This window comes from Rhamphochromis longiceps, linkage group LG4 (assembly GCF_057381845.1).
Source record: "Rhamphochromis longiceps isolate RC_006_pf linkage group LG4, R_longiceps_female_GT1.1, whole genome shotgun sequence".
Taxonomy (NCBI): Eukaryota; Metazoa; Chordata; class Actinopteri; order Cichliformes; family Cichlidae; genus Rhamphochromis; species Rhamphochromis longiceps.
This window is the reverse complement of record NC_140560.1, coordinates 33410853-33438835: the sequence shown is the minus strand read 5'-3', so window position 1 is coordinate 33438835 and position 27983 is coordinate 33410853. Positions and strand designations below refer to the sequence as shown.

The window sequence follows — 27983 nt, the reverse complement described above, 5'->3', positions numbered from 1 at the left end:
TAACAGGTTCGGTTTTTATTTTAAAAAGACAGGGGATTTGAAAGGTCATACATTTACATGACAAAGAATGACACACAGCAACAGCACATATAGAGATACTATAATAGGCAAACCCAGCACGTTCCTCACTTTGGTAAAGATGCTCTCTGTGATAGTTACAATCTAATAACAGAAGATTAGATATTACAGACAGACAGAAAGACTAACTGTTCCCCAGGAGTTACCCAGAAGGAACAGTGTGACATGCTAAGAAATATTACTATTCCCCATGACATTTTCTCCTTTTCTAAAAGCAACTCGATGCTTTAATGACTTTAGTCCCATAGCAAAGATCATTGTGAACCATAATGACAGATAATAGGGCTCACCTGGATGTTGCACCTTTAACTAAAGGTGCAACATCAAAATTTTTAAATTATGAATGGACTTCATCTTTAAGCACTTTTCCTCTTTGATCTTCATGCACCTCATTTATGATTTTCGTGATAGAGTTGCTAAACTTTGAAAGGCCTTCTAACCAGGAGGGGACTCCGAGGTTCAGTGCAAAGGCGCTTTCACATCTAAACCTAATATTTTCGATTACTTGTGCTGCAGAGTTGAACAAATTTGAACTTAAAAATGAGGCAGGCAGCCAGCAGCAGGCAGGTGAGGTGAAAAAAGGCTTTCTTGGAAACAGATTTACTTCTTGTATGCAGGTTGGATCACATAGCTAGTTGGGCAGTTTTCTGTTCTCTCAATTGCTCTACAGATCTTTACATTTGTATCTGTTTGAAGTTGTGTATATTTATCTGCTAAAATGTTTCCTATAATGAACTTTCACCTCTGTACCATAGTCGGGTCTTTATCTTACAAAATAAAAAGGGGAATTTGTTGTGATTTGGCGATATATGATAAAGCTGAACTGAACCTCTCCCACAGTCTTATGGTGTTTTACATGAGGTGGCACATTGATGTGCAAGAGGTAACTGATAGTTGTGTGAAGTCATATGTATGATCCCTGCAATCCATGATTTCCATTCCAATCCATTGCAGGTTTTTGTTTAAATCTACATTGCGATGTTCTTTGCAGATACTTAATGCCCAAAGTGACAATGAAAACAGCTCGTGTTAACACTGGAAAATCTATCACAAGTAGAGGAATAAGCAGGTATAACAAACACAAATAGAAATGAAGTAGTCCTGAATAAACATAACGGGGTATTAAATAACCCCACTCAGACATTTTAGTTGCTAAAATAGCTCGGGCCCAGCCTTGCACAATGTCTTTTGTGAAAGCCCACAAGCCACTGGCTGACCCACTATCCCAAAATATGGCTTCTAATGACTGTAAAGCTGTCCTGTTTATATGCTGTGTGAGTGATAATGAATAACAAAGCGTAGGAATACAAAATTTAGGGAGTGTGTAAAAATAGAATGCAATGTATGCTAACAAGGCCCAGCTAGGAAGTTTTGTTGTTTATGTCAGCGTGTTATTAAATCTGTTTTTCAGCCTTCATCATATTTTGTAACAAGGCGTGAAAAATAAGTGTGTTTTATAATAACCTGCAGTTTAATATACCTGCTTGTTTTTAATGTAATACGTGTTAACAGACCTCTAACAGTTACTGGTTCAGTTTAGCAGGTACAATACTGGTGAAGAAATATTACACCATAAACTGTTTCTTAAACTGCAGTGTCATTCCAGCGCAGGGTGTTAAACTTGGACTGACTGATTGGGGTCAGTGGAAACAAACTAGTAGTGATCGTGTTGCCTTCACAAAGAGTATATGGCAACCCTGACTGCAAGCATTTCCCTCACTGATGCAGAGGCTGGGCAGAAAAGGACAAGCAATAAGAATTTCAAAATGATGAACAGCTGCAAATTGATAAACACATTTGAAGCAATATAAAAACATTTAGTTGTGTTTTTAGCCTTGTTGGAAATATTTGGTGTGTCTGTTTGTCTGCTGTAGCTGGTGCTGCTAAGGTCACATTGAGTGGATTTTAAGAGCATTTTCTCAGCTTGAGTAAGAGTGAACCAAAACTGTAAAGCTGTGAGCCCGAAAGAGTAAAACCAGCGAGGTGAAATATTAAGAGTTGCTTGAATATTCTCTGGATTCTCTTCTGGGTTTGCCACTGGGTTCAATCTCTTTCGCATACAAATAGTCAAGCAATAAATTCTTAATAGGAAAATAGTGATGAAAGCTGATTTAAGTCAACTCGGTATGAACTAAGACAGCATTGGACTTTGTGGGGTGTGAGTGGATGCTGGTGTGGGTAAAACAGCTTCACTGTTGGCTAACTGAGGGTTATACAGGATTCCTAATGACTTTCTGTTCCTTTAAACCACAAAAACAGAAGAGAAATACAGTCGACATGGCTTTCTGCATCTATTAGGCTGACTCCAACTGTACGGCTGCTTCGGAATAATTATAATCACAGTTTTAGCAACGCTTTCTTCATATATTGTGAGGCTTTGTGAGCATTTTAATTGCACGAGGCTTAAAAACAGCTTAAAGAAAATAGCAGTCCCACACACATTTTATTCAAGGGATAAGCCAAGGGGTGGCAGGAGATGGCTGCTGTAGACTAGCCCTGTGGCCACCCCACATAACCAATAATGACACCTATTAAAGGGCTATGTACAAACATACTCATACATTCTCTGACCTGCAGTGATTTTCCATGCAGGAAAAATAAAAATCCATGTGACGATGGATGTAATGGTCTTAGCTTGGCCACCCCTTTAAAATGTTCTGGCTACACCACTGACTCCAGCACCAAATAACTGTACCGTTATACTCCAGCATGTTATTTCTTTCTTTACATTAAAGCATTGTTTATTTATATGGCTTCAATACAAGTGGTCTATGCATAGTGTGTATATTAAAACATATATCAAAAGTCCTTCAAGAGATTACAAACCTGGGCACTTTTAAAAATCTCTGTATGTCAAAATCTCCATCGTCTTGTGCTGACACGCTTCTTTGGCTAACAGCTACTTTATGTGGACTTTTACAGCACTGATTTTGTGTTTTTTAGATGTTTATATATTTACTCAGGCTGTCATGTGGTATTTGATATAACAAAGATCTTTCACATTCAGGTAACTACACCACCTCCACGTAGTTGGCTGGGTAAAGCCCCTCCCACCCATCATCCTTCTTCCCTCGACACCATCCTTGGTCATCCTCATCCTCGATCTTTAGAAACTCTTCACCTGGAGGGAGGAAGAGAAAATTAATTTCTGTATTTGTTTTTTAAAACTATTGCAACATTTTTTTAAACATCAATTCAATTCAATATTATTTATATATAACAGTCACCTCAAGGTGCTTTATATTGTAAGGTAGACCCTACAATAACACATACAGAGGAAAAACCCAAAAATCATATGACCCCATATGAGCACTTTGGCGACAGTGGGAAGGAAAAACTCCTTTTTTAACAGGAAGAAACCTCTGGCAGAACCAGGCTCAGGGAGGGGCGGCCGTCTTCTGCAAACAGTTGGGGTGAGCGAAGCCTTATAACCCTTATTTGTTTTGTCAGGCCAGCAACCATAAAAAAGAGCCTATAACAGTTTAAACATATATTTTATTTAACTGTAAAATCAATGATTCAAACCATTCTGCTTAGTAATTTCATGTAATAATAGTCGTAGTACATTTGAAATAAAGCTGCTTTCAGCAAGTAAGGCACCAAAGTGCAGTTTCTCTAACGGCCACTTGAGGCAGCCTTCAAAAGCTAATACCCAAAGATTCACCGATAAAGTTGCGATCGATACATAAATATGTTTCTAGCTTTATTTTCAAGCTGATATACTAAAGTTCAGAGAAGGCAAGATGGGTAAATAAGGGCAACTAATCAAAATGTACAAAAGCTATCAAATAATCTGGGAAAACTTAAAGAGTAACAAAAAAAAAAAAAAGAGGAAGACCCTTGGGATTGAGACACAGATGAAAAGAATCACTAAAGGAAAAAGGAAAAATAATGCAAGGCATGAAAGGAACACAGCCTTCAACATATAAAAAGAAAACAACCAAAAGACACACTAAAATCAGACCAGACCTGAAAAATGTGGTGCAGACACTAACAGAAAGATGAGATAGAGGAAGGAACTGCGAAGTATAACTGCAACGAATAGCAACCAAGACATGAAACAAAACAATGCTGAAACTCATTACCAGAATGATCGTGAACTAGAAACAGGAACCAAATAAGGCGCACTATACTAGGATAATAAAGATGTGAAACAGGAACCCAACAATAATCAAAAACTGTGAGAAAAAGAATCTAAAAACTTAAAATCAACTTAAAACATTGAGACCAAAATACGTCGGCACTGCTGGTCTCTGTATATTTCATATACTTTTGTATACTTGGATTGTTACCGGTTTTTTTTTTTGATGTACAGTACAAATAAATGGCTTGACTCGACATTAATGTAGCAATGTGGCCTCTTTGAATGACAGCTTCAGGTCACTGAGAAAAGCTTTTCTGCTGTTGACCATATAGGATGCAAAAACCTAACAGAGGGTCAGTTCTGACTGGCTACCCCATTGGAATTGAAAGTTTGCGAGCCAATGAGTGTGCGGTTTCATACGACAGCTAATCCTCCACTTTGAAATATGGTATGGACTTAATTTTGTATTCAGTGTGAGCCAGAATGTGTGACTGAGCCCATACACTAGGCAGGAAAGTATTTATGTGAGCCCTGCGCCCTCTCCTCCAAATATGGTCCACATTCTGGCTCCAAAAACATGACTGCAGCCTTAAAGCCAAAGCTGAGGCTTCAAAATATGAATATACAGAGACGCGGCTGAGTTCACAGTGACGTCATTCATCTTGCAGTGTTTACCTGCTTTAAAGGACAGCTCATCTGTCTCCTGGCCGACGTAATCATACAGAGCTCTTACTTTCACTCCCCCGATCATCACGCTGTCAGTGGAAAAAAGAGAAGAAAGAGATTAATCTTTGATTGCTTCAAAAAAAGCTAGACAACATTAACAGTTCCCGTTCGGAATAATATCCTCACCTCTTCTCTATTGTTCCTGATTTTTCCACTTCTTTTTTCCCTTTTTTGCTTTTCTTTTCAGGTGTCCATTCCTGAAAAAACATTGGAATATAAGTAACTAAAATAAAGTGCACAGAGTTAAACTTAAAATGCTGGAAAATAAAGGGAAATACCTGGAAGTGAGGCCAGTCAGTTGGCATGCCCGGGCCGTGGGTGTTTTTCCACCAACGAAGGTCCTCTTGCTCATCGATGGCCATCAGTGTGTTGTGGAGCTCATTGTACACGGCCCGCACACTAAATGCCGAGAGATAAACACAAAAATCTCAAATTTGATTTTAATCTATGCTGATCCGTTCCTAAAATTTTGCTGGAAGAGATCATCTCTCCTCTAATAGTCCTACTTATCAAAAACAGTCGTGCTGTCTCGTGTGAATTTTGGATATTTTCCACAGCTCTTTTCTCACATTTAGCTTCAGAGAGGTTCACACTGCTGGAAATACCCTGTGTCCTTTAGGTATAGTATGTCTCATAGTACTTAATAAACACCATGCTATAAGAAACCCAATGATCTGGAATATATGTTACAAATTTTATGTGTACTCTGGATACTGATGATTATATAATTAAAAACATACTTAATTCACTTACACTGCAATCCGGGACACTTTAAGTTAAGTGTTCCCCCCAAATTAAGCAGATTAATAGTGTATATAATTTCTCTCCTCTCCCTGTGGCTTTGGCTCATTTTTATAAAGTAATTAAGTTGCCATCGTATCCAGTATTTCCTTTATCAGAGTAGAAGAGAGTCGGTGATGTGCTAATATGTAGTGGTATAGCTTTTAATTAGAGGTAAATTAAGTCAAATTATTGATTTCAACATACTTAACTCTAAAGACAGCCCGACACAAGCTGCAGGGTTCACACATAAGACGAATCTGTGCTACTTGTTTAATCAAATACATCAATCCTCTAATCAGCAGCGGCAGCAGCACCTTTTCTCAACACCGCACACGTACAAAGCACCGTGCTTCACCTCTCATTGTTGGTAATGTCCAGGTGTTTGTGGATGGAGAGGAAAGCCTGTTTGAGAAATACAATCCTCTTGCGCTCCTCCTCCTGTGATTGGTCAAAGACGGACTCCATCTCCTCCATGTAGCGAGGAGCATAGTTGTTCACCTCCTCCAGGACCTTCTCGTAGCGGGCACGGACCTGAAAGTATTTCAAACCAAATTGGCAAATAAAACTTGAGCAGTGGAAATCTAACTGTCAAAAAAGCAAAACAAAAATTGTATTAAATGTGTGTCGAATGTCTTACACAAAACATTTCATCCCACTAAAAACATGCGAAACAAAGAACTTCAACAACAGTCTTCTAAGAAAAAACTTTGATAAACTGAAGCTAGCTCGCCAAGATAAACAAAACCATTTCAAAATGATTTCACCAGGTTCAGTCAGGTGATTAACTGATATAAAAATATTAACAAAGCAAAAAATTGCAACATTTAACCTCCCATAGACTATGCAGTCACAACTGGTAATGAATTTTAACTTGATATAACGCTTCACCCCAGTGCTGACATCACAGGTTTCCTGTGAAGTAGACATTATTACAGTACAACAGCAGAAACCACGTCATAAACTTGTGAGAGGATATGAAGATGACTGATTTAAACCACACGAAACATTTCCAGCACTCTTGCACTCCTTGGTCGCTCCACTCTGTCCCGTTTGTATAATTTGACTGTTTTCTGCGCTACTCTGGAGACTAACTATGCTGCTGATTGGTGCTGGCACCTGTCCGTCATCCTGCCTTCCTCAATTGTTTGCTCCTTCTGTGTTTTACCTGCTGCCACTTTGATTCATCTGGCGCCGTACTCCAACCGCAGCGGGGCTAATTATTGCAGCTGCTTTAAAAGGGGCTGTCAGGCCAGGGAGCAGTCTTTTCCATGTTTGGAATGGTCACTTGTACTTTGGTCACGTAATTTATAGTGAAGGGTTTACGCCTGCTAGGTTCTGATTCATCAACCTGCTTGTTTTGCTCTCCACTTGGGGGATTTGTAAATTAGGAAAGGTAACAGTACTTCTACTTATTGTTCACCACACAGTTAGATTCCTTTTATTAGAGATACTAGTAATAAGGGTCTTTCTTTTCTCTCTAACGTTTGCTTTGGACAGGCTAGTAAGACGTGTAATTAATTTCTTTGCTTTTGATAACTAGAATACAGATATTACATACTTAGCATGTGGAGTTGCATCCACATGCCCTCTGATTTATTAGTTTAAAACCATAAAGGAACACAATAACCTACTTAACAGTCACTAAACCTTTTCCCTGTGGTTTATTAATGTCACTCCCCTTTCTCCTGGTAAACCAGGATTGTAACAGGCACCCTTCCACCGAGCATCAGTGGTAAGGTACGGATCTACTCATGTTCCAAAGTGAGATTCCTTAACTCATCATTCATGCTTCACCTGTTTTAATTAATTAATAATTATGCAATAGTATTTTTTTTTAATGCTCCGTGGCCAGAAACTCCACAGTGCACGTAAGACAAAACTTACAGAAAGTTCAAGAAAACAAAATTAAAAAAATAAGGAAAAAAATAAGAAAGCAGTGACATGTGGTGTGCACCTTCTCGGCCTCCTGTTGAGCCACTTCTCTCTCCTCCTGGATCTTCTTCTGTTTGTCTATGGAGACGTCCGGGTTTCCCTGAGCGTGTGCCTCTCGCTCTCTGGCTACCTGCTCTTTACGGCTCACTTTATGGTATGCTCTTCTTGCTTTATCCAGCTGTGGATGCAAACCAAAGCACAGACTGACTATATGGAGTCAATGCACAATAGATAGGGATAGAAATACACCGATTACACTAACACCAATTCACTTACAGGCACTTCAGAGGCACTTAAGCTAAGATGCACCTGACTCTGAAAAGCACATTACTGAATAAATTCATTTTGAAATAGCAGTGCATTAGCTTCCTGTTTTCTAAATATAGTATTTGAATTGAGGCCATTTACTTAATGAGAAACCATCTGCGATGCCACAGTCACTTCTAGTATATATGAAAAATTGATCCCCTAAGGGCTCGTCTTTTGAGGCAAAATTATATTTTTGATGCATGTCCCTTGCTGCTCTCATTTCACTGTAAGGTACAGATTCAAGTGGCTCATTGCATCAGAACACAAACACTCTTGAGAACTGGGTTTCTGGCACTGGCACAAAATAAGGCTTGGGAATGTCACAGAGAAAAGGCTCCCAGAAGCGAACATTAAAATGTCATGATGACCAGAGCTGTCTGGAGTGGAGCTGTGAAGCCATGGACTGTATATAAAAGATGTATTGATGCCCTCTAGTGGTTACAGAGACTTTACATGGACTCCACTAGCACTAAGTTAGACTCCAGAGTAAACCTCCAGAGAAGCTAAGCAAAATGAAGTTAAGCAGGAAGTAGCAAAAACTGTAGTTCCTCTGGTGACCACTTGAGGCTGGCTTCACGAGAGTGAGTGAATCTCCACAGACTTCCATGTTAAAATGTTCAACTAGTGTGTGTTGCACCTGGGTAGTTTATCAGTTTATGAATGCAACTTGCGAACCAAACATGCTAGCATTCACTGATTACTTAGCATCCTTTTACTCATATAAAGTGCAACAACAACATGGCAGCTGACATTATGGCTTCAAAATGCAGAGTTCAAAACCAATGTGTAATCTCAAGATGGCTACATCCTCATTTTATATATTATCAACAGTTACACTGCTAATAAAACATGTGCGTAGCCTCTCAGGTCTGATAAATGAAGCTAATGTGGTTGCTAAATCTTTAGAAATCTAAAACAAAAACACATGACTTCAACCTCTCTGATCACTTTGGGGTTTTAACCACTAGAAAAACTAAATTAAATTGAAAAAAAAATATTAGCTACGTTTTTCTTTAGGAACAGGTGTATTGCTGCTGGAGCGCGAGAACTACACTCCACTTTTATCTCTCAAAATCAGGAAGGAAAATATTGCATCGGTGAAGCTTATTTCATTAAAGATTTCATTAAATGAGAAATAATTTCAAAATGGTAAATGAACTGGTTCTTATATAGCGCTTTTCTACTCTTCTGAGCACTCAAAGCGCTTCACACAACTTGTGCATTCACCCATTCACACCAGCACATTTTTCTAGATGCTTTCTAAGTAACATTCATACACATTCGCACTCCGATGGATGCTTCGGAGAGCAACGTGGGGTTAGTATCTTGCCCAAGGATATTTGGCATGCAGACAAGGAGCAGCCTACGATCGAACCACCGACCTTCTGGTTAGTGGCTGATCGGCTCTGCCACCTGAGCTACAGCCAAATGGTCAAAATGTTGATTAAGTAAAAATGTGAGTGAGTGAGTAAGATGGTAGCGGTCTTCAAAAGCCTCCAGGCTGCAAGTTTATTGTTAATTTACATATCAGTAAAAACAAATTCTTTATTTTTTAAGACTGAATTTGGGAAGAGCTTAATTAAATGTAAAATAATACTGTACGTTTTGAAACTGCTTCTAAAACAAAGTGCTCAAAGAGGCAAAAAGCATGTGTGCAGAAAAAAGAAAAATAAGAACATATTGTTCAAAGATTATCCCAATCAAAGCAGTGTGACAAATAACAGCTGCCACAAGCACCAAGACAAACTGTACTTTAGTGGCTGCCTCAGTATGTAATTTATTGCTTCACAACATACTAAACTAACTTTAACGTGGCATTTTATATCTTTGTACACAGCTCAGTGACTGAGATCAGACAAAAGCTTTTAATTAATATGACGATGTGTAACTACCATAAACAAATCTGGAAAAAAAATCTGACCTTTTTAAGTCGTTTGGCCCACGGCTTCTGAGCACGTGCAAACCCCGTCTCAATGTCGTGGGACTCCTTGAAACCCCCAAATAACTTCTTGTGGAAGGTGTCCTTCTGCCAGGTCCTGACCCGGTCCCCATCCTCCGACACCAGGGAGCGACAGATGGTGGCGTGTAGGGCGGCAAGCCTGTCGGCGGAGGACAGAAAACACTGCCAAGCCTTCATAAGAGAGCCATATAGAGGACCTGAGGGAGGGAGGAGGAGAAGAAGATGACACACCATTAAAATTACTGTTGTATTTCAGTAATAATTGGGACATGATTTAGAAATAAGATCATTTCCGCGTTCATTATGTGTTGCGGTTACTGATCTTACTAGAGTCCACCACCGGCTTCCACTTGTTGCTCCATTCACTGAGCTGCTGGGCGTACTGCCTCTCCACGCGCGCTCTCTCTTGGAAACATGCCACTATGTCATTACAGGCCTGGAAAGCATCTTCTGTTCGCTTCGCAGTGCGCTGATAGTTCCCAGGCTGCCAGGACACAAAGAGAGAGGAAGATTTGCTTTCCACATCATAAACACATGAAGTGGATGGAAGGTTAAATTGATTTGATGCTTTAAACTCTAAGTCTTTTAATTTTTTGGCTTTAAAAAGTTAGAAGTTAACAAAAAATGTTCCAGTGTTCAGTGATTCAGTTTCTTTTCTTTAGTTTTATTATTTCAGTGCCAGAGAATCCAAAACGGTACATTTGTTCGGTGTATTCTTGGAAATATGGAGACCCAAAACTGAATAACACAAACAAAAAGATTACTCCAACTGGTATTACAAGCACACTGCTACTGTTGCTTGTTACTACTACTGCTTCTAATTTGTAATACTAGTAACATATTAAAAATAGACTAATATTATAAGTAGAAATATTAGGGCAAATATTCGCTGCCTGAAGCTTCGTTTTTTATAGTAACTCAGTTTTGTTGTTTAGATTACTCAAAGCAGACCTATTATGGTCATTTCCAGCGCCATGTTTTTAATCTCGGGCTCTACTAGAGTAGCTTAGTATGTGTCACAGTTTAAAATAATCCTTATTTAACCTATGATGGATCTTGGTGCAGACCCTCAGTTAATCTTGTGTCCACCCCCTTTCCTTTAACCTAGCCGTCTTCTGATTGGCTGCCCCTCGTAAACAGAAGGTTTGAACAGCAAGTCATTTTGTCCTCAAGAAAAGGGAATTCAAATCTTTGTCTAAATTGTAAATAAATTTGCCACATATTTTAAGGGTAACTGTTTAACTACATTTAGTACAGTTTAAACCCTCAAACCCTTGAATGGAGCCGTGGATCCTGCATGTTCAAACCTTACTGCACACTACTAACATATCAGAAGCAATTTTCCTGGCAACAACTAATAATCTATACTCAAAATGAGATTTGATTGCAATACTGTGGAAGCTCATTGAGAGAGAGGTGAGAAGATTGAGCCCTCTCTTAACTGTTCCCTTAATATATGACTGCTCTCAGGAACTGCAAACAAAGCTTGGCTTTGTTTAAAGCATGGCTTTAAACAAAGCCTCCAACACATCTAAAGCTCATCAAAAGCTCACTAATTACATTTTGTGTTTAAAACAATGATTTGTTTTAATGGTTTTGTGCCAGAATATTTGTTAGCCAGAAACTGTAACTTTCTGGAGGTTTGCTGTCAGTTGCTTCAGCTTTCTGCAATGCTAAGCAGACTCCAGCTGCACACATTCACTCTACATATGTATAGTAAATATATATAGTATTGATTTCATTTACTTGTGTGTGTTTCTCTAAATGATCCTCTAAATCATTGTCATAATGACGTCTTACTAAGTTCCACTGAATAATGCACAGTACTGTGGTGGATCATAAATTTGATTAGTTTTGAAGTTGTACATCTCTGTTCCTTATATTTCATGTGATGCCCTTATTAATGTTTTATTTGTTGCTTTGACTGTTTTCGAATAGAATATGCAGTGGGAATATAGAGGGAGATAAGCAGTGAAAGTTTTGCCTGGGTTGATTGTGCGTCGATCCATTGTTAATGCCTCAGGGCTCCAGTAGGTGGGTTCGCGCGCTTCCTCCTTCACTCAATACAGACGAGTGAGAGTGAGAGCTGCGTGTCTGTGCCGTTCTTTCACCTCTCCTCACTATTTCCCCTGTTTAAGGTAACTGTCATGCACAAATCTGTATAAATGTATGTTACTGTTGATTATTACATTGTTATCATTGTTCATTGTAGCGGAAGATGTGAATTGCAGACTATTTTGCTGAAAAGTTCCAGTTAATCTCTGTTGCTGCGTATGCTAGTTTTCGCTATTACTCCGCCATATTGTGTGAAGATTTTTCTGTTACGATCTGTATAAGTTAACTACTGAAAGACATGCAGTACTTAAAGTATTATTTCATTGCTGTGAAAAGTTAGTGACTGTGTCAGCTAACATGTGCGAGTTAAAAAGATGTTTTTGTCTAATGCTACAGTTCATGTTATCTAAAGTATTCTCATCAGCTAATGCAGCGAACAATAGTGACTTAGTTTGGATACAGTTGTCCTGAGACTGAGTGCATCCATAAGAATATTGTTTTGGTTGTATTGCTTCTGAAACTCAATACAGACGAGTGAGAGTGAGAGCTGCGTGTCTGTGCCGTTCTTTCACCTCTCCTCACTATTTCCCCTGTTTAAGGGCACAACATTTGGAGGCACCGCTGGGATGATTGATTCGAGGACCATCCCTGACCTGTAAGAGAAATCCTCTCGTTGATCATCCCCCCCAGACGACCCAGGTATCAGAGAGGAGCATAGTAAAGCAGCAGAGACATCGCTAGACCTACGTTGGTATCTGTATCCTGAAGTGAAAAAGTGGCCACTAGGGGGCAGTAAAAGCCAACTAAGTCTGATCATTTCTCAACTGACTGCTTGTGCTAACTCCTCTGACAACATGGAGTCTGAATTAGAAAAGCTTCAGCTGGAGATTAAAGGAACACTGTATCAACTGACTTTAGAGCAGCTGACTAAATTATGTGATGTACTTCAAATCTCAGGACCAGGAAAAGAGTTTGTGATTAATAGAACGCGCAGTCAGCTAGTCTGGCATTTAGTTAAGCACCTTGAACGCACCGAGCTGGCTACCCGAGAGGATGAAGGTATGTCAGAACTTCTTAATGTCCAGGACATTATAAGTGACATACAAATAGATAAAAAACAAGGTGTGAATGAAACAGTGGATCCAGCTGTTCAGGACCAGGAAAGTAGCCAGGAGGAGTTAGAGACATTAAGACTGCTCTTACAACAAAAAGAGGGTGAAATGCATGACTTGATGAGGAATAGCATGAATCCTGCCTTAAGTCCTCGCACCCCAGTGAGAAACATTGTTCCAACAGCACCAAACAGTTCCATGTGGCGCAAAGATTTTAAGATATCAGGCCAAATAGGAGAGCCGGGGCAAAAAGACAGGCTGACATTCTCCAGTCTGGCCAGACAAATTGAAAGCGGGCTTAATAGAGGCTACCCAGAATCAGAAATCACTGATGCTGTAATTCGTGCTATCACACCAGGCTTGCAGCTAAGGAGTTATCTTGAAGGAAAAGAAAACCTCACATTACCTGCTCTTAGGAGAATCCTCAGGTCTCATTACCAGGAGAAAGGTGCCACAGAGTTATACAAACAACTTACCTCTGAGGTTCAGAGTAGTAAAGAGACACCCCAAAATTTCTTGATCAGGACAATGGACTTGAGACAGAAAATCCTGTTTGCTTCTCAGGAAGTTGAGTCCAGTCTAAAGTATGATCCAGCACTAGTCCAGAGCCTTTTTATGCATACTGTCCTGACTGGTCTTCAGAATGACAATATTAAAAGTGACCTGCAACCTTACCTCCTGCAAACAAATACTTCAGACGAGTTGTTGCTCGAGAAGGTAAATATTGCAGTCGCAAATGAAAAGGAAAGACAGGACAAAAAGAAACATGCCGCTCCATCACGAGTAACAGCTGTAAATACTGTCCAGTCTAATGATTCCCCAGTGGGAAAGAGAAGCACAGCTCAAGAGAAACCAGCCCCTCCACCCCCTGATCTTCTAACAGAAATAAAGGAAATGCGTGCTGACATGGTGCTGCTGAAAGACTTGAGGGCTGAAGTTTCCCAAATCAGAGAAACCATTCAAAAGACAACCCCAGCACCTCAGCAGCCTTTCCCCATTAAGGCTGAACAAAACTGCATGCCATTTTACCACCAGCACCCTCCTGCAGCAGCACAGGAACACCACCCAGCACATGGACCTGGGCATGTGTATGGGACAGCACAGTTTCAACAAAGATTCGCACCACAGCGATATTATCCCTCACCAAGTCACCGTCCCAGATGTTTTGCATGTGTGCAGGCAGGTGAGGCATATTGCCAGCATTGTTTTAGGTGTGGGAGTAGTGAGCATTTACGTGCAGGTTGTAAAGCACCTAGACTGACAAAATCAGATAAAGGGAGCCCTTTAAACTAAGGGAGGTTGCTCCCACGGGACATGGGGCAACCGACAGCATTGAAAAGTCCCAATATTGTGCTAACTGTGAGGGAAAGGAAGAGAGTATGAAGTTAAAATGTTGTTCTGTTTGTAAAATAACATTGTACTGCTCAAAAGACTGTCAAGAGACACACTGGTCTGTGCACAGAAGGTACTGTAAGCCACATACATGTTCATCTATTAAGAAACAGGAAACACAGTCAAGTTGCAAACCAAAGTGTAGGAAAAGAAGTAATCCAGTGAAGATGCCTACTGTAAAAGAGCTTGTAGGAGAGAAATGTCTCATTCAGTGCTTTCTGCACAACCAAAGAATCCAGGCACTTTGGGACACAGGTTCACAAATTTGTGCTGTAGATGCGGCCTGGAAACAGACCCATTTGCCTGATGTCCAACTAAGAGATATAGCAGAACTAGTAGACCCACTTGAACCACTGCAACTTGAAGCAGCCAATGGGACGGAAATACCATATATTGGTTGGCTCGAGGTAAGCTTCAGACTTGCTGCTAATGATAAAGATCTGCTAATACCTGTGTTAGTGTTAAAAGGCAACCAACAGTCATGCCCCATAATTGGCTTCAATGTGATTTCACACCTAGTTGCAAACAGAGTACAGGATAAGACAAACACTAAGAATAAAGAGAAACTCATGAAAACAGTAAAAGTAGCTTTTCCTCACCTCAGAAAGAGTAGGGCAAGAGCTTTTGTTAATGCAGTGACAGTGGGACAGCCATGTGAGCACAGTGTAAGAACAACAAATGAGAGAGTTGAAGTGCCTAAACAGAGTTCCGTCCAAATAGAGTGTCGTGTGCAAGCCCCGCCTTTCAAAGAAGATAGAACCCTGATCTTCGAGCCTCATGAGAACCCACAGTGGCCTGAAGGACTCGAGTTCTGTGATACCCTTGTTTTAGTAAAGACTGGTATGACACCAAAAATTGTCATTAGTGTACAAAATCCCACCAGCCATGACATCACACTGCCAAGTAGGACTGTTATTGGAACTGTGCAGTCTGTTGCATCAATATATCCTACTAATGTATTCAAAACTGACTGCCTCCCTACTGCATCAGTCCGTCCCATCCAGGCTAAGAGCTCAGGTGAGAACACACCTAAAAGTGAACAATGGGACCCACCTGTTGACTTGACTCACCTGAATGACCACCAGAGACAAGCTGTTAGTCAGATGTTAAGAGAAGAGTCAGAGTCATTCTCTAAATCTGATGATGACATAGGCTGTGTTGAAAACTTGCAAATGAACATTTCGTTGAAAGATAATGAGCCAGTCACACGGACTTATCTCTCTGTACCAAAACCCTTGTATCAGGAAATGAAAAACTACCTACAGGACCTAATAGCTCAGGGGTGGGTGGAAAAATCAAACTCATCTTACTCCTCTCCAGTAGTCTGTGTGAGAAAAAAAGACGGTACATTGCGCTTGTGTATTGACTACCGAGAGCTGAATAGGAAGACTCACCCAGACCGCCACCCCATTCCCAGAGTACAAGACATCATGGACAACTTAGGTGGCAACACTCTCTTTTCTCTACTGGACCAGGGTAAAGCATACCACCAGGGGTTCATGGGCAAAGACAGTAAACACCTAACAGCTTTTGTGACCCCCTGGGGCCTGTATGAGTGGGTCAGAATCCCATTTGGACTGATGAATGCTCCGGCAGCATTTCAACGCTGCATGGAGGAGTGCTTAGAAGGGTTAAGGGATGAAATATGTGTGCCTTACCTCGATGATGTCCTTGTCTTTAGCAGAACGTTTGAGGATCATGTTGAGGATGTCAGGAAAGTGCTGCGCCGACTCAGGGAGTACGGAATCAAACTCAAACCAAGGAAGTGTGACCTGTTTAGGACAGAAGTGAGGTACCTTGGCAGGATTGTGTCAGCAGAGGGAAGCAGGATAGACTCCGCAGACACTGCTGCTGTAACAGCTTTGAAAAACAAACAGCCAGGTACTGTTGGTGAACTAAGAGCAATGTTGGGCCTACTAAGTTATTACAGACAATACATCAAGGATTTTGCCAGAATTGCAAATCCTCTGTATGACTTGCTCAAGGGACCTGCAGATGCTGAAACCCAGCGAAACACAAGATTAAAGTGGCAAACAAAGCGAAACAGGTGTAGTGTCCCTTCGAGTACACCTATTGAGTGGACCGACATGCACCAGTTAGCACTAGAGCAGCTGATAGACTGTCTAACTCAGCCCCCTGTTCTAGGCTTTCCAGAATTTTCACAGCCATTCACCCTTCACACTGATGCGTCAAACCAGGGATTAGGTGCCGTGTTGTACCAAAAGCAGAATGGAAAGCTTCGTGTGATTGCTTATGGTTCCCGCACTTTAACTGCAGCTGAGAAGAATTACCATCTGCATTCAGGCAAGTTAGAGTTTCTTGCTCTCAAGTGGGCTATCACAGAAAAATTCCGTGATTACCTATATTATGCACCATTCTTCACCGTGTACACCGACAATAATCCACTTACCTATGTACTGTCCACTGCCAAACTGAATGCAACAGGGTGTCGATGGGTAGCAGAACTGGCAGATTTTCACTTCACAATTAAATATCGCCCTGGTAAAGAAAATGTGGATGCAGACAGCCTCTCCAGGATGCCGGTAGACATGGAAACGTTTATGAATGAATGCACAGAGGAAATGGCATACGATGTAATTGGAGCAACCACACAGGCAGTGGAAAGGCAGGATGACTCCAATGTGTCATGGTCCATGGGTGTCTCAGTCAGGTGTTCAGCCATGGCCACAGATGTTTCCATCATTCCACTGACAAAAGGCCAGATCAAACAGGACCAGAGAAGTGATCCGACTATTGGACCTGTAACTCAGTGTAAACTAACACAGGAAAAACCATCACGTTCAGAACTAAGAAAACTCAGCCCACAGGTCATATGTCTCCTGAGGGAGTGGGACAAATTGGATGGCCCTATATGCAACGGGAAGTAGAGGATTATGTGACCAGAAGGTGTGTTTGCATAAAACAGAAGAAGCCGTGTCATGAGAGCAGAGCACCACTGACTAATATTGTCACTATTCACCCATTTGAACTTGTCTCAATTGATTTCCTGCACCTTGACAAGTGCAAAGGGGGTTATGAATACATCCTTGTAGTCATTGACCATTTCACATGCTTCGCCCAAGCGTATGCCACAACTTCCAAATCAGGTAAAACGGCTGCAGACAAAATCTTTAATGACTATGCTTTAAGATTTGGCTTTCCAGCACGAATACATCATGATCAAGGTGCTGAATTTGAAAATCATCTGTTTGCACAACTAAAAAACTACTGTGGAGTTGCTGGGTCCAGGACTACTCCCTGCCATCCCCAAGGGAATGGACAAGTGGAGCGGTTTAATAGGACACTACTCCAGATGCTGAAAACACTCTCAGAGAGTCAGAAAACTAACTGGAAGGACTCTCTTAACAAACTGATTTATGCCTATAATTGTACCCGCAGCGAGGTAACTGGATTTTCCCCTTTTTACTTGTTATATGGACGCTCCCCACGATTGCCAATCGACATGCTGTTCAGCTTGACCTCAGAACAAGGAGATGGCAATCATCATGACTACATGGTAAAATGGAAACAAGGCATGGAAGAAGCATATGAGATCACGAGAGAAAATGCTCATAAAGCAGCTGTAAGAAGTAAAAGACATTATGACAGCAAGGTGAAGAGCTCAGTATTACAGCCAGGTGATCGTGTTTTAATAAGGAACATGACACCTCGAGGAGGTCCAGGCAAGCTGAGGAACCACTGGGAGGATGTGGTTCACACAGTCGTTCGTCAGGTCAGCAGAGATATCCCAGTTTATGAACTCAGACCTGAGAAAGCAAAAGGGAGATCAAGGATATTGCATCGCAATCTTCTTCTGCCATGTGACTATCTGCCTGTTGAAACTGAAGTGCGACCACGAACAAGAAAAAGAGCCGTGGAGACAAGTGAGGAAGTGGAACAAGCTGAGGAAGAGGATGACGATGATGAGTACTATCCAGTGTCATCTCAGCAGCCATTTGAGCCACTTTACCCTCCGACACTGAATCCTATGAGCACTGATGAACCAGCCAAACACCTTCAAACAGTGGAAAACATGTCATCTGAGCCAGAGAATGAACATGAAGTACTGAACCAATGTGAACAACTACCCGACCAAGAGGAAAATTATGTCGAGGAACCATCAGTGGAGGAACCTGTTCCTGCACCTGTTCCAGACAAACACAGCAGGACCTGTGAGCAAGAGCATCAGCGACCGAGTAGAGAGCGCAAGCCACCAAAGATCTTCACATATGATCGGCTTGGTTCACCAGCTTGTTATAACCTGAGAACACCATCACATCATACACACTTCATGGTTCCACGGACTGTTCAGGCATACTGCCACTGATAACTGTATGGACTTGAGTGAAAAGAAACATTGTGATCACACACGAAACACATTACTGAACAGAGACAATGTACTTACACTCCACACCAACCACAAGGAAATGGACTGTTTAACACAGAATTCATATTCAAAGTGACTTTTGGACATTGAACTGATTCATATTGTGCTTGCAGCTTAACAGACACATCCAAAGCACACCACATGGCTACGGCCACTTGTATCACTCTCATGGACATTTGTCAAAGGAGAGAGTGACTGCTTTGACAAGCTGCACTAAAATGACTTTGTTCTCAAGCCAGCAGCAGACTGTGTTAATGTAACTGCATGGACACTGTAATTCATACAGACTGTATGAGAACACTGAAAGACTTTGGGTAATAACCCACACTAAAGAATGTATGAAAAGAGTTCCAGCTTGTGAAACTATTTTTGTAGAGTACATATAAGGTACAAGAAACAGTTATAGTATGCAATGGTTTATTGTATGTGGTTTTGGTGATATTAATGTTCATAACTCCACGTTTGTGCTAAATGTTAAACATTTGGATGTTGAGGACAACATCTATTCTGAGGGGGAGTATGTGGTGGATCATAAATTTGATTAGTTTTGAAGTTGTACATCTCTGTTCCTTATATTTCATGTGATGCCCTTATTAATGTTTTATTTGTTGCTTTGACTGTTTTCGAATAGAATATGCAGTGGGAATATAGAGGGAGATAAGCAGTGAAAGTTTTGCCTGGGTTGATTGTGCGTCGATCCATTGTTAATGCCTCAGGGCTCCAGTAGGTGGGTTCGCGCGCTTCCTCCTTCACTCAATACAGACGAGTGAGAGTGAGAGCTGCGTGTCTGTGCCGTTCTTTCACCTCTCCTCACTATTTCCCCTGTTTAAGGTAACTGTCATGCACAAATCTGTATAAATGTGTGTTACTGTTGATTATTACATTGTTATCATTGTTCATTGTAGCGGAAGATGTGAATTGCAGACTATTTTGCTGAGAAGTTCCAGTTAATCTCTGTTGCTGCGTATGCTAGTTTTCGCTATTACTCCGCCATATTGTGTGAAGATTTTTCTGTTACGATCTGTATAAGTTAACTACTGAAAGACATGCAGTACTTAAAGTATTATTTCATTGCTGTGAAAAGTTAGTGACTGTGTCAGCTAACATGTGCGAGTTAAAAAGATGTTTTTGTCTAATGCTACAGTTCATGTTATCTAAAGTATTCTCATCAGCTAATGCAGCGAACAATAGTGACTTAGTTTGGATACAGTTGTCCTGAGACTGAGTGCATCCATAAGAATATTGTTTTGGTTGTATTGCTTCTGAAACTCAATACAGACGAGTGAGAGTGAGAGCTGCGTGTCTGTGCCGTTCTTTCACCTCTCCTCACTATTTCCCCTGTTTAAGGGCACAACAGTACCACAGCTAAATGAAATACACCCATTACCATCTTCCTGTTAATCGTGTTGTGCAGACGTTGGCTGCAGTTAAATCTGGGGTACAGCAGAGGGTGCTACCAAGGATAAGAGTGAATTGAGCTAAACAGCTAAAATAATTATTTCCACATGCTTCTTAATAAAATACCAACATGAAAAGAAAACTGAATTTTATTTTACTTTTCACAATTAATGTATGGAAAACTGTCTGACCAGATGATGACTGCTACATGAGACTCTTGCTGCTGTTTAATGCATGAAATCAAAATGTTGGATTCAGTAAGTGAAAGCATCCCCTATGAAACTGAAAGTCCACATAAGCGTGATTTCTTGAATGTTTAGTATTCCTTTGTTTTGTAGTACAAAAGACAAAAATATTAAGGTAGAAATGCTACCCTTCCATCATAGTCCTTCCATAGCTGTGACGCTGCAGCAGCAATGTAAGGCTAATCCTCCCACGTGCCACGAGTGACACTTCACTGGCACTGAGTTTCCGCTGGTAGCACAAATGCCGGCCACAGTGTGAGGCGCGGTCGAAGCCCGTCCATAAAAAGCCAGACAGAGTGAGGACAAGAGAGCAGCAGAGGCAGGGCCCTAAATGTAATAACATCTCTGAAGCAAGTGTGTTGTTTGTGGATGTGGAATTTGGAAATCTCTGCAATTTTCCTGGCAGCTGTCATCAGCTCCTTCTCAGCACTGACTCCTACTCTCTTTTTCACTTTCTGTCAGACTCTATCTGGTTGTCACTGACACATTTAGACAGCTGCTTCAGTGTGATTGTTCGCCATGCTGTTTTAAATTACTTGAGGCAATATAGTTGATGTAAATACCACAAAAAAAAAAAAGACATGAGTGAACAAGACGTCCCTAAAGCCAATGTTTTACCTGTCAAACACACATGTAACTAATAACCTCAATATTGGGGCTCTGGTTACGGGTTTTGTACGTGTTGGATCACAGACATGGCTTACTTGGATAGCTCCAAGAGACTATAGTAAAACTGTCTGCGTGCTTTCAGTGCGTCATATACTTTTGGATACTGTAACACAGAATACGCTTCTTTACTTATTTTCTTTGGCAAATTCAGTGTAAGATGATAAGCCTCTAGAGTTACAACAACAGCCTTTTCTTGCAATGTCCAAAGTCTGTAATGGGACTCTTAATTAGTAGTTAATTAAATGCAGGGACAACAGAAAGGTCAGTTGTTGTTTGTGAAAAGTAGTGCTAGCAGCAAACATTAAACAAATATGCAGTTTTGTGCTTCAGGTAACTAAAGCAATCAACCGATGCATCTTTATTATAATGTGACATTTTTCTTAACTCATATTTTTCATATATCATACATATATCTCTTTTTCATTCTAATTGCAAATGATTTGTTTACTAATCCTGCATTTTAATGTTTCTGTTCAAGTGTAGTTTAGAGTGCTTTAAAGAGTGCTGCACGTAGAAGGACAAAGACCCTGAATGTAAAAGTTTTTCATTGTCTGTATTAACACCCTTCAAAAAAAGCAATCAGAGCCCTCAGTGTGCCTTTAATGAAACACTGTAGTTTTAAATGCTTTAATCACGAGGAGTGTTTCACACAAGCGCCCTCCTCCTTCCTCCTCTATCCTTCCTTTCTTTTTGCCTCTGTTGTGGTTTGCACTGACTTTCCTCACTCGTCTGCGAATTAAGCAGAAACAGCTGAGGAATCCAGTTTGAGGCCAGCGGCAACGCTGCAGAGACCCAGTTGGCCAATAACCGAGGCAGATGCAAATCCGCTACTAGAGAATCAGTCCAAGCAACAAAAGCGGTATCGAAGGAAATGACTAAAGACTTCTGCTGAAAAAAAATTACCTCTCATATAAATAAATGATCGCATTCAAACTGTTAAAAGCCTGGCGAGTTTTCATTATAGAACTGCATTAGTGTTAAATGTAGATGAATGGATGGGATGATGAAATTGACATGTTCCAGATTTTATGTTTCACAACCTGCATATGTGTGTCAAGTTAAAGTATTAGCTGGTAGTAGTGTAGCAGTACCACAGTAGATGCTGCTCTGATGCTTCGTAGCTGTGATAAAGTTTTAAAGTAAATGTATAATAAGTAAAAGGTAGTGAAAGCAATGGCAGTAAAACTATTAATAAAAGATGAAATGGCATAAAAGAAACATTTCCAGACTACTCCAAAGTGACTTTACCGCAACTCAAGCAAAGAGCAGATGACAGATTCAGGGAAAGCGAGTCAAAAATGTTTGTTCTAGAAAGGAAAAGAAAGTCTGTTACAAATCAAACTCTTAAATCTTTAGTTTTCTACTTGAAAACAATTGAAAATGTGTTTGAAATATGTGATAATCGCATTTTTACTTTAGTAGCAGACATGCAGGTGTCACAGAATGCCCTTATTTAATATAACAAAGCATATAATAGCATATATAATCCCTTTATATAACTGTGGCATTAATGTTTTAAAAGGGACATGCACTGGGTCCAGAGACTGTTATCACTATGTATAAAGTTGAGGTGACTTTGCCAATGCAAAACCGAAATGCTGAAGTTTGCAGTATAATGACAGGCAGGCAGCCTTTGAGCACGGCGGCAGGATGACACAGACGGGAACTGGCCTGGAAACACATCCAGCACAACAGGAGGCTTCCAAATTACAGGAGGGGAGAGATGAAAGTGGGGCAGCCAATTGAGGCCAATAGCAGACAAAGCCAATATTAAAGCGGCAGCACACTCAAATTAGACAGTCAGGCACTCTGAAATGTTTACAGCCTTAAAATATGGTGGCAAAACTGGGCTATGACTGGTAAACAGAGTGTACGGTAGTTCACAGAGATGGGTATATGGCCGATATGCTGTGTGTACATTTAGGCTTCGGTGAGAGAGATAATGCTTAGGATTTATCTTTTATGTTTGTGGAAACAGGTCTGTTCTACAGACTGTTTATTTTTCTCATTCTGTCTACGTTGGTGCTGTGAAATAAAAGCCACTTTTGTATTGTATATAAAAATGCAGCAGAAGGTCTAAACTTGATCCCTGTTTTCCTTTTGTGCTGCAGATTTTATTCTGTACCTCTCTGATGTCTCTGTTTAGTGTGAAGCTGCAGCCTGTTAAATGAGCTCGGCACTTAGCCTGCAGCCTCGTTATCACTGCACCAGGTAAAGAAACGATCTGGGACTGGGACACATCCATCATTAATATATCAGCGTGTCCTAAGCGTACTGTTGTTTTCTTATGGATTAAATAAACATGTTAATTAGCGACATCTGGAGATGCTGGTGGAATAAGTGCAACAATGTAATATAACCAAGAACTTTTTAGACTTCTTCTTGATACAGTTTGCACTGAATGGATCCCGATGGACGTGTAGCCCATTTTGGAGAGGAGGTTTTGAAACAGAAAATATAGTTACATTTTTAGATGATTTTTTAACTTAATATCTTTCTTTCTTAAGATTTCATTTTGACAGTTTTGCAGGGAAGCGTAGAAAGGAAAGAGGAGGAGAGAGAGTGGACTCAAACTCAGGCTTCTGCACTTCAGACATAAGGTAGAGACACCTGCTTAACTGCACCAGCCAAACCAGAACCCTAAGTAAGGCCTTTCTGTCAGTACTGGGAACACTGAGGCACCATGAGATACTTTACAGCACTCGTCAATTTATATTTATTCATCAAGCAGCAGCAGACCCCCTGATAGCAGTCACCTTCAATCACCACAGCCAGCTGCTTTGTGTATACATGTGGAAGTTTCTGCTATGGCTTGACTTCTAACATCTGTTTTAGTTGTCATTTGGAAATGTGTGCTTAAGAAAGTGTGTCACGTCCAAAGACAGAAAAAAAATGGAGAAAGCTTCAAGGTCTGAAAAGTGAAGCCAGCTTGAAAGTGCGTAAACCTGATTTCTTTTTTCATGTGCACCAGGGGGTGATACCTGTGGCTACAGAAAGACCTCGTGTCCCATATAATTCAATGGCAAGACAGTCCTCGGAGCTGATCTCTGTAAACACTTTTCTGATAAGTTTATGGGCTCAGTCAGCGATTTCAGCCCGTACTGAATAAAACATTAAATCCATTTTGTTTTAGAAAGGAGGATAATCCAGGATACGCTCGTCTCATCTTTGTGGTCCTGATGTAAATTCTTCACAAACAAATTAAGATGTATTAGCAGAATGCAAGCATTTCAGGTTTCTTTTTTTTTCCTCTACAAGGAGCTGCATAGAATTATTTCAGCTGTATTTTCATTTGCTACATACGGGCTGTCACTGCTGCTCCTGAGACTGAATTTCGGCCAGTTATGTTCCACAATGGGATCAACAGGAAGTGAAATGGCTCCCATAGTTCTAAGGCTAGCTGGTGGCAAGATATTAAGTATATATATCAAACTATTCTGTTAAGTCTCATGCAAAAAAAGAGCACAAAAAAAACAAAGAAAATAACTTTCTGTGAAAGCATTAAGTTTTTATAGGAAAAAAACATTTTTTATTTGGTCCCCAGACTCAGTCCAGACAAACACATAGAATAAGTCAATGAGCCAAAAGCCTTCAGCGAGAGCTGTGTTAAATCCTTGCGAGGCGGTTCGGAGAGTAACTATTCATACTTAAAAATGAAAACACAGCCTTGTTTAAAAAGTTGTGTTGCCTGAACGACAAAACTCTGGACTGTTTTGGCTGCATGTTCGCTCAGACTTGAGATACGGGGGGGAGCTATCTTGTGTAGTATATCTCCCTGTCCCATCATAAGGTATAAACATGTAAACACACAAAGCCAGAGCCCCGCACACACACACACACTGAGTACACATACCATCCAGAAGCTGCGATTGTAGGCATCTTCAAGGCTGTTTTCTGATGGCAAGGTCGACATCCTGTTTTCTGAGAAAGTAAAGAATATCTGATTAGTTTGGACTATATTTTCTATCATGCTGCCTTTCACTGTGATCTTTATGTAGCTGCCATTATCACCTTTCATTTATTGGCTTTAGATTGTTGCAGCTTCAGTATTTGGGACAAATGTTTGAAATAAGGGACACGTTTAGCCAAAATTATTTTCAGGTACAAAATGTAGATACTTCATAAAATTTAATACTTGAGTTCTTGTTTTATCAGACATGCCCCACAGACCTGACATCACTAACACCACTGTTATAATGGTTACACGATAAACTACTGGATAAAACAGGGATTTTACTTTTATAAATTTAAGCTGCAAATATTAATTTAAGCTAATTACCAGTCCACTCTGTTATTTTAAATGTAGTTATTTTTACATATTCACTGTTTTCAAGTCTTTATCTTTTACTTTTATGTATCTATTTAACAATTTCCTTGGTTACTTTTGATGGACTGTTTCTCTGTCTACTGCATTTAGCTATCCCTTTCTCCTTGTTGTGTTTTTCAGTGCTCTTAGTGATAGCTCAGTGGGTGGAGATAACTCTAAATTAAATCAGCCCTTTTATATAATAATGTATTTGATCAAATTACCACTTCCCATAAATCCCTTGGCACCAACATGATTCACCACTGGCACAAGTGCTCCGGGTTGGAAATCAATTCTCTCCTGCTATTTTAGGCTCCATGACATGAAGGCATTTCATATCTGTTCAGATAAATAACTAGTTCAACACATGTCAGGACCCATGTGAGACTATACAGCAGGTGTAACACAGTGACTGAATCAAATATGGAGGCTTTGTACGCCCATCTAAGCGTTGGAAGTTGACGTGCACGTTAAATAGGACCGGGATAGTGCAGAAGCTCTGACAACACCAGCAGACATGGACTGTCCTCTCCCAGCATTCCCAGCTTCTGAAACATGAGCTATCCAAAAATAAACAGGGGCTAAGGGTCGGCACATCCTATCACACACTCATTTTCTTCCCATGCTAGTCGCGCTTTGCTCATTTAATATTGACCCATAAACATCACACTTTCTTTGAACGTAATCATGCTCTTAGCTGAGTGTTACTTTATGTTCATGTGGTTCTACCTCAAAAAAAAGAGAAAGTTTTCCAGTTAAATATTTAAGCACACAGCAGCTTTGCTTCAAATCCTCGAAGCACCCAAAAGCTGAACTCCACCCTGACAGAGCCTTCGTGACTGGCCTGTTTTTCCTGCCTGCAGACATCTCCCCTCATGGCTCCGTTATGCTCACAATTAGATTCAATGATCTTCCCTCAACATCCTGCTGTTCACGGGGCATCACATGCTCCGCTAAGAGAATAATGTCCTGCCTCTTCCTGGCCTCAATCTGCCTCAGTTTGCTTCATCACCACCACTGAGGACTTGTAAATTACGCAACCCAGATCTCTGCAAGAGGTCATGAAAATAAAGAATACCCTCTCTTTTAACCCGTTTGACCCTGACTTCCTTTCCCTCTTGCTTTCTGGCTTTCCTCATTGTATGACCAAGTTTCCAGATAAAATGTGGGAGTGGGGTAGCTCCTGTCATGATATTAATTAATGTGACTACACGGTTTACTACAAACGGTATACTTTTTACTACGTTTTAGAGTTGCAACCACACTACTTGTGTCTGTGTAATAGCAGATTTATGTATAAATCCCTTATAAGCTGGTAGGAAAGTAAAATCTTTAACCTCCATTCTGGGTTAGCTGTGACTGACTTGTATGTCTCTCCTCAGGTTTATCAGCATTATGCTTCAGTTTATGTGTTTAAAAAAAAAAGAAAAGAAAAGTATGCCGTGCAACTCTGTATCTACTGGGAATGTTTTGTTAGTGACATACGCCTTTCAACAGTGATTTCATAACTCCTTAAATCGATTTTGAGATCCTCTAAAAATGTGGGACTGGCCTAAAGATTTAAAAACCTCCAGAAATATTTATATAAAGATGAAATAAAGTGATCCCTAGTGTCATTTCCAGTTAGCTCACTGTGACGTCTGTGGTATTAGTGAGGCATACCCCATTACTTCTTACTTTCTGACTAAGCCACAAACTATGCATCACGTGGTTGCTTTTTCACACAAAAAATATACTACTACTTACCGCCTACAAGCACAAATCTATATCCACCATGAATCCTCCAGACTTTGTATAATATATGTGCATGTCAGATATAAAATTAGCTCCCCCCGATTCTAAAAGGTTCGCGGTTGATTATCAGTATCTTGCATTAACTCAGACTTCATGGATCTAAAACTCCAACTTCTTCACTTGAAAACCCAACCAGCTGAACCCAGAGCCCGTTCAAGTCCATCTGGAGCTTTGATCCAACCAAACTCTCTCACATCTGTATGCTGAACGCACTTTTGCACACACACTCACTCCTCCCTCTGTCCCCGTTTCATCTGTCATGCATAACTCAACACACACGCATTGCATAGAGGAAATATATAGCAACAACTGAACACAGAGCAGAAATAGGAGCGCCGTCACTCCATCTGATCTCACTGAAATGCATCCATTCAGCCATGGCAGGCTAATAGTTTCCTTACCTCTGAACGCTGGGGCCCCTCTCTCATTCACCCCCTGCTCTCTTCTTTTGTTTGCCTAGTTAAAACAGTTTTTTCTTCCCGTCTCCAGTCTGTGTGGAGTCTCTCAGGCTCTTTCCCTCTCTGTCTAGTCTTCTTTATGCTCTTCCTCACTCTCTCCAACTTTGATTTTTCCACCCCTGTTGGACAGTGTTGCTCCTGCTCTTCCCCTTTCTTTGGCCCACTGTTTGTGTCAGATGAGTTGGCTTTTTTCCCCCCTCCCTTCCTCCTTCTCCTCTTGCCTCCCTCCCTCAACGTCTCTCACTCTCTCTCTCCTCCTCTCTCAGTAAAACAGCTACAGGAAGCGTATTCCTCT

At 40.6% G+C, this 27983-nt stretch overlaps 1 protein-coding gene across 2 annotated transcripts; it reads right to left on the bottom strand.

Annotated features, from left to right (window-relative positions):
• LOC146672132 (protein kinase C and casein kinase substrate in neurons protein 3) lies at positions 1 to 27869 on the bottom strand. 2 transcript variants are annotated; one of them, XM_085404635.1, is made up of 10 exons: positions 27632 to 27869; positions 24984 to 25051; positions 10200 to 10356; positions 9834 to 10069; positions 7626 to 7781; positions 6027 to 6202; positions 5167 to 5287; positions 5015 to 5085; positions 4838 to 4917; positions 1 to 3199 (listed from the first exon to the last, which is right to left on the bottom strand). In XM_085404635.1, exons 2-10 carry the CDS (start codon positions 25041 to 25043, stop codon positions 3090 to 3092), a joined length of 1167 nt encoding a protein of 388 aa, XP_085260761.1. In that variant the 5' UTR covers positions 25044 to 25051; positions 27632 to 27869; the 3' UTR covers positions 1 to 3089. The 2 variants fall into 2 exon arrangements, with proteins under 2 accessions (XP_085260761.1, XP_085260762.1); XM_085404636.1 differs by lacking the exon at positions 27632 to 27869 and adding an exon at positions 27183 to 27469.
• Between the last annotated feature and the right edge of the window lie 114 nt (positions 27870 to 27983).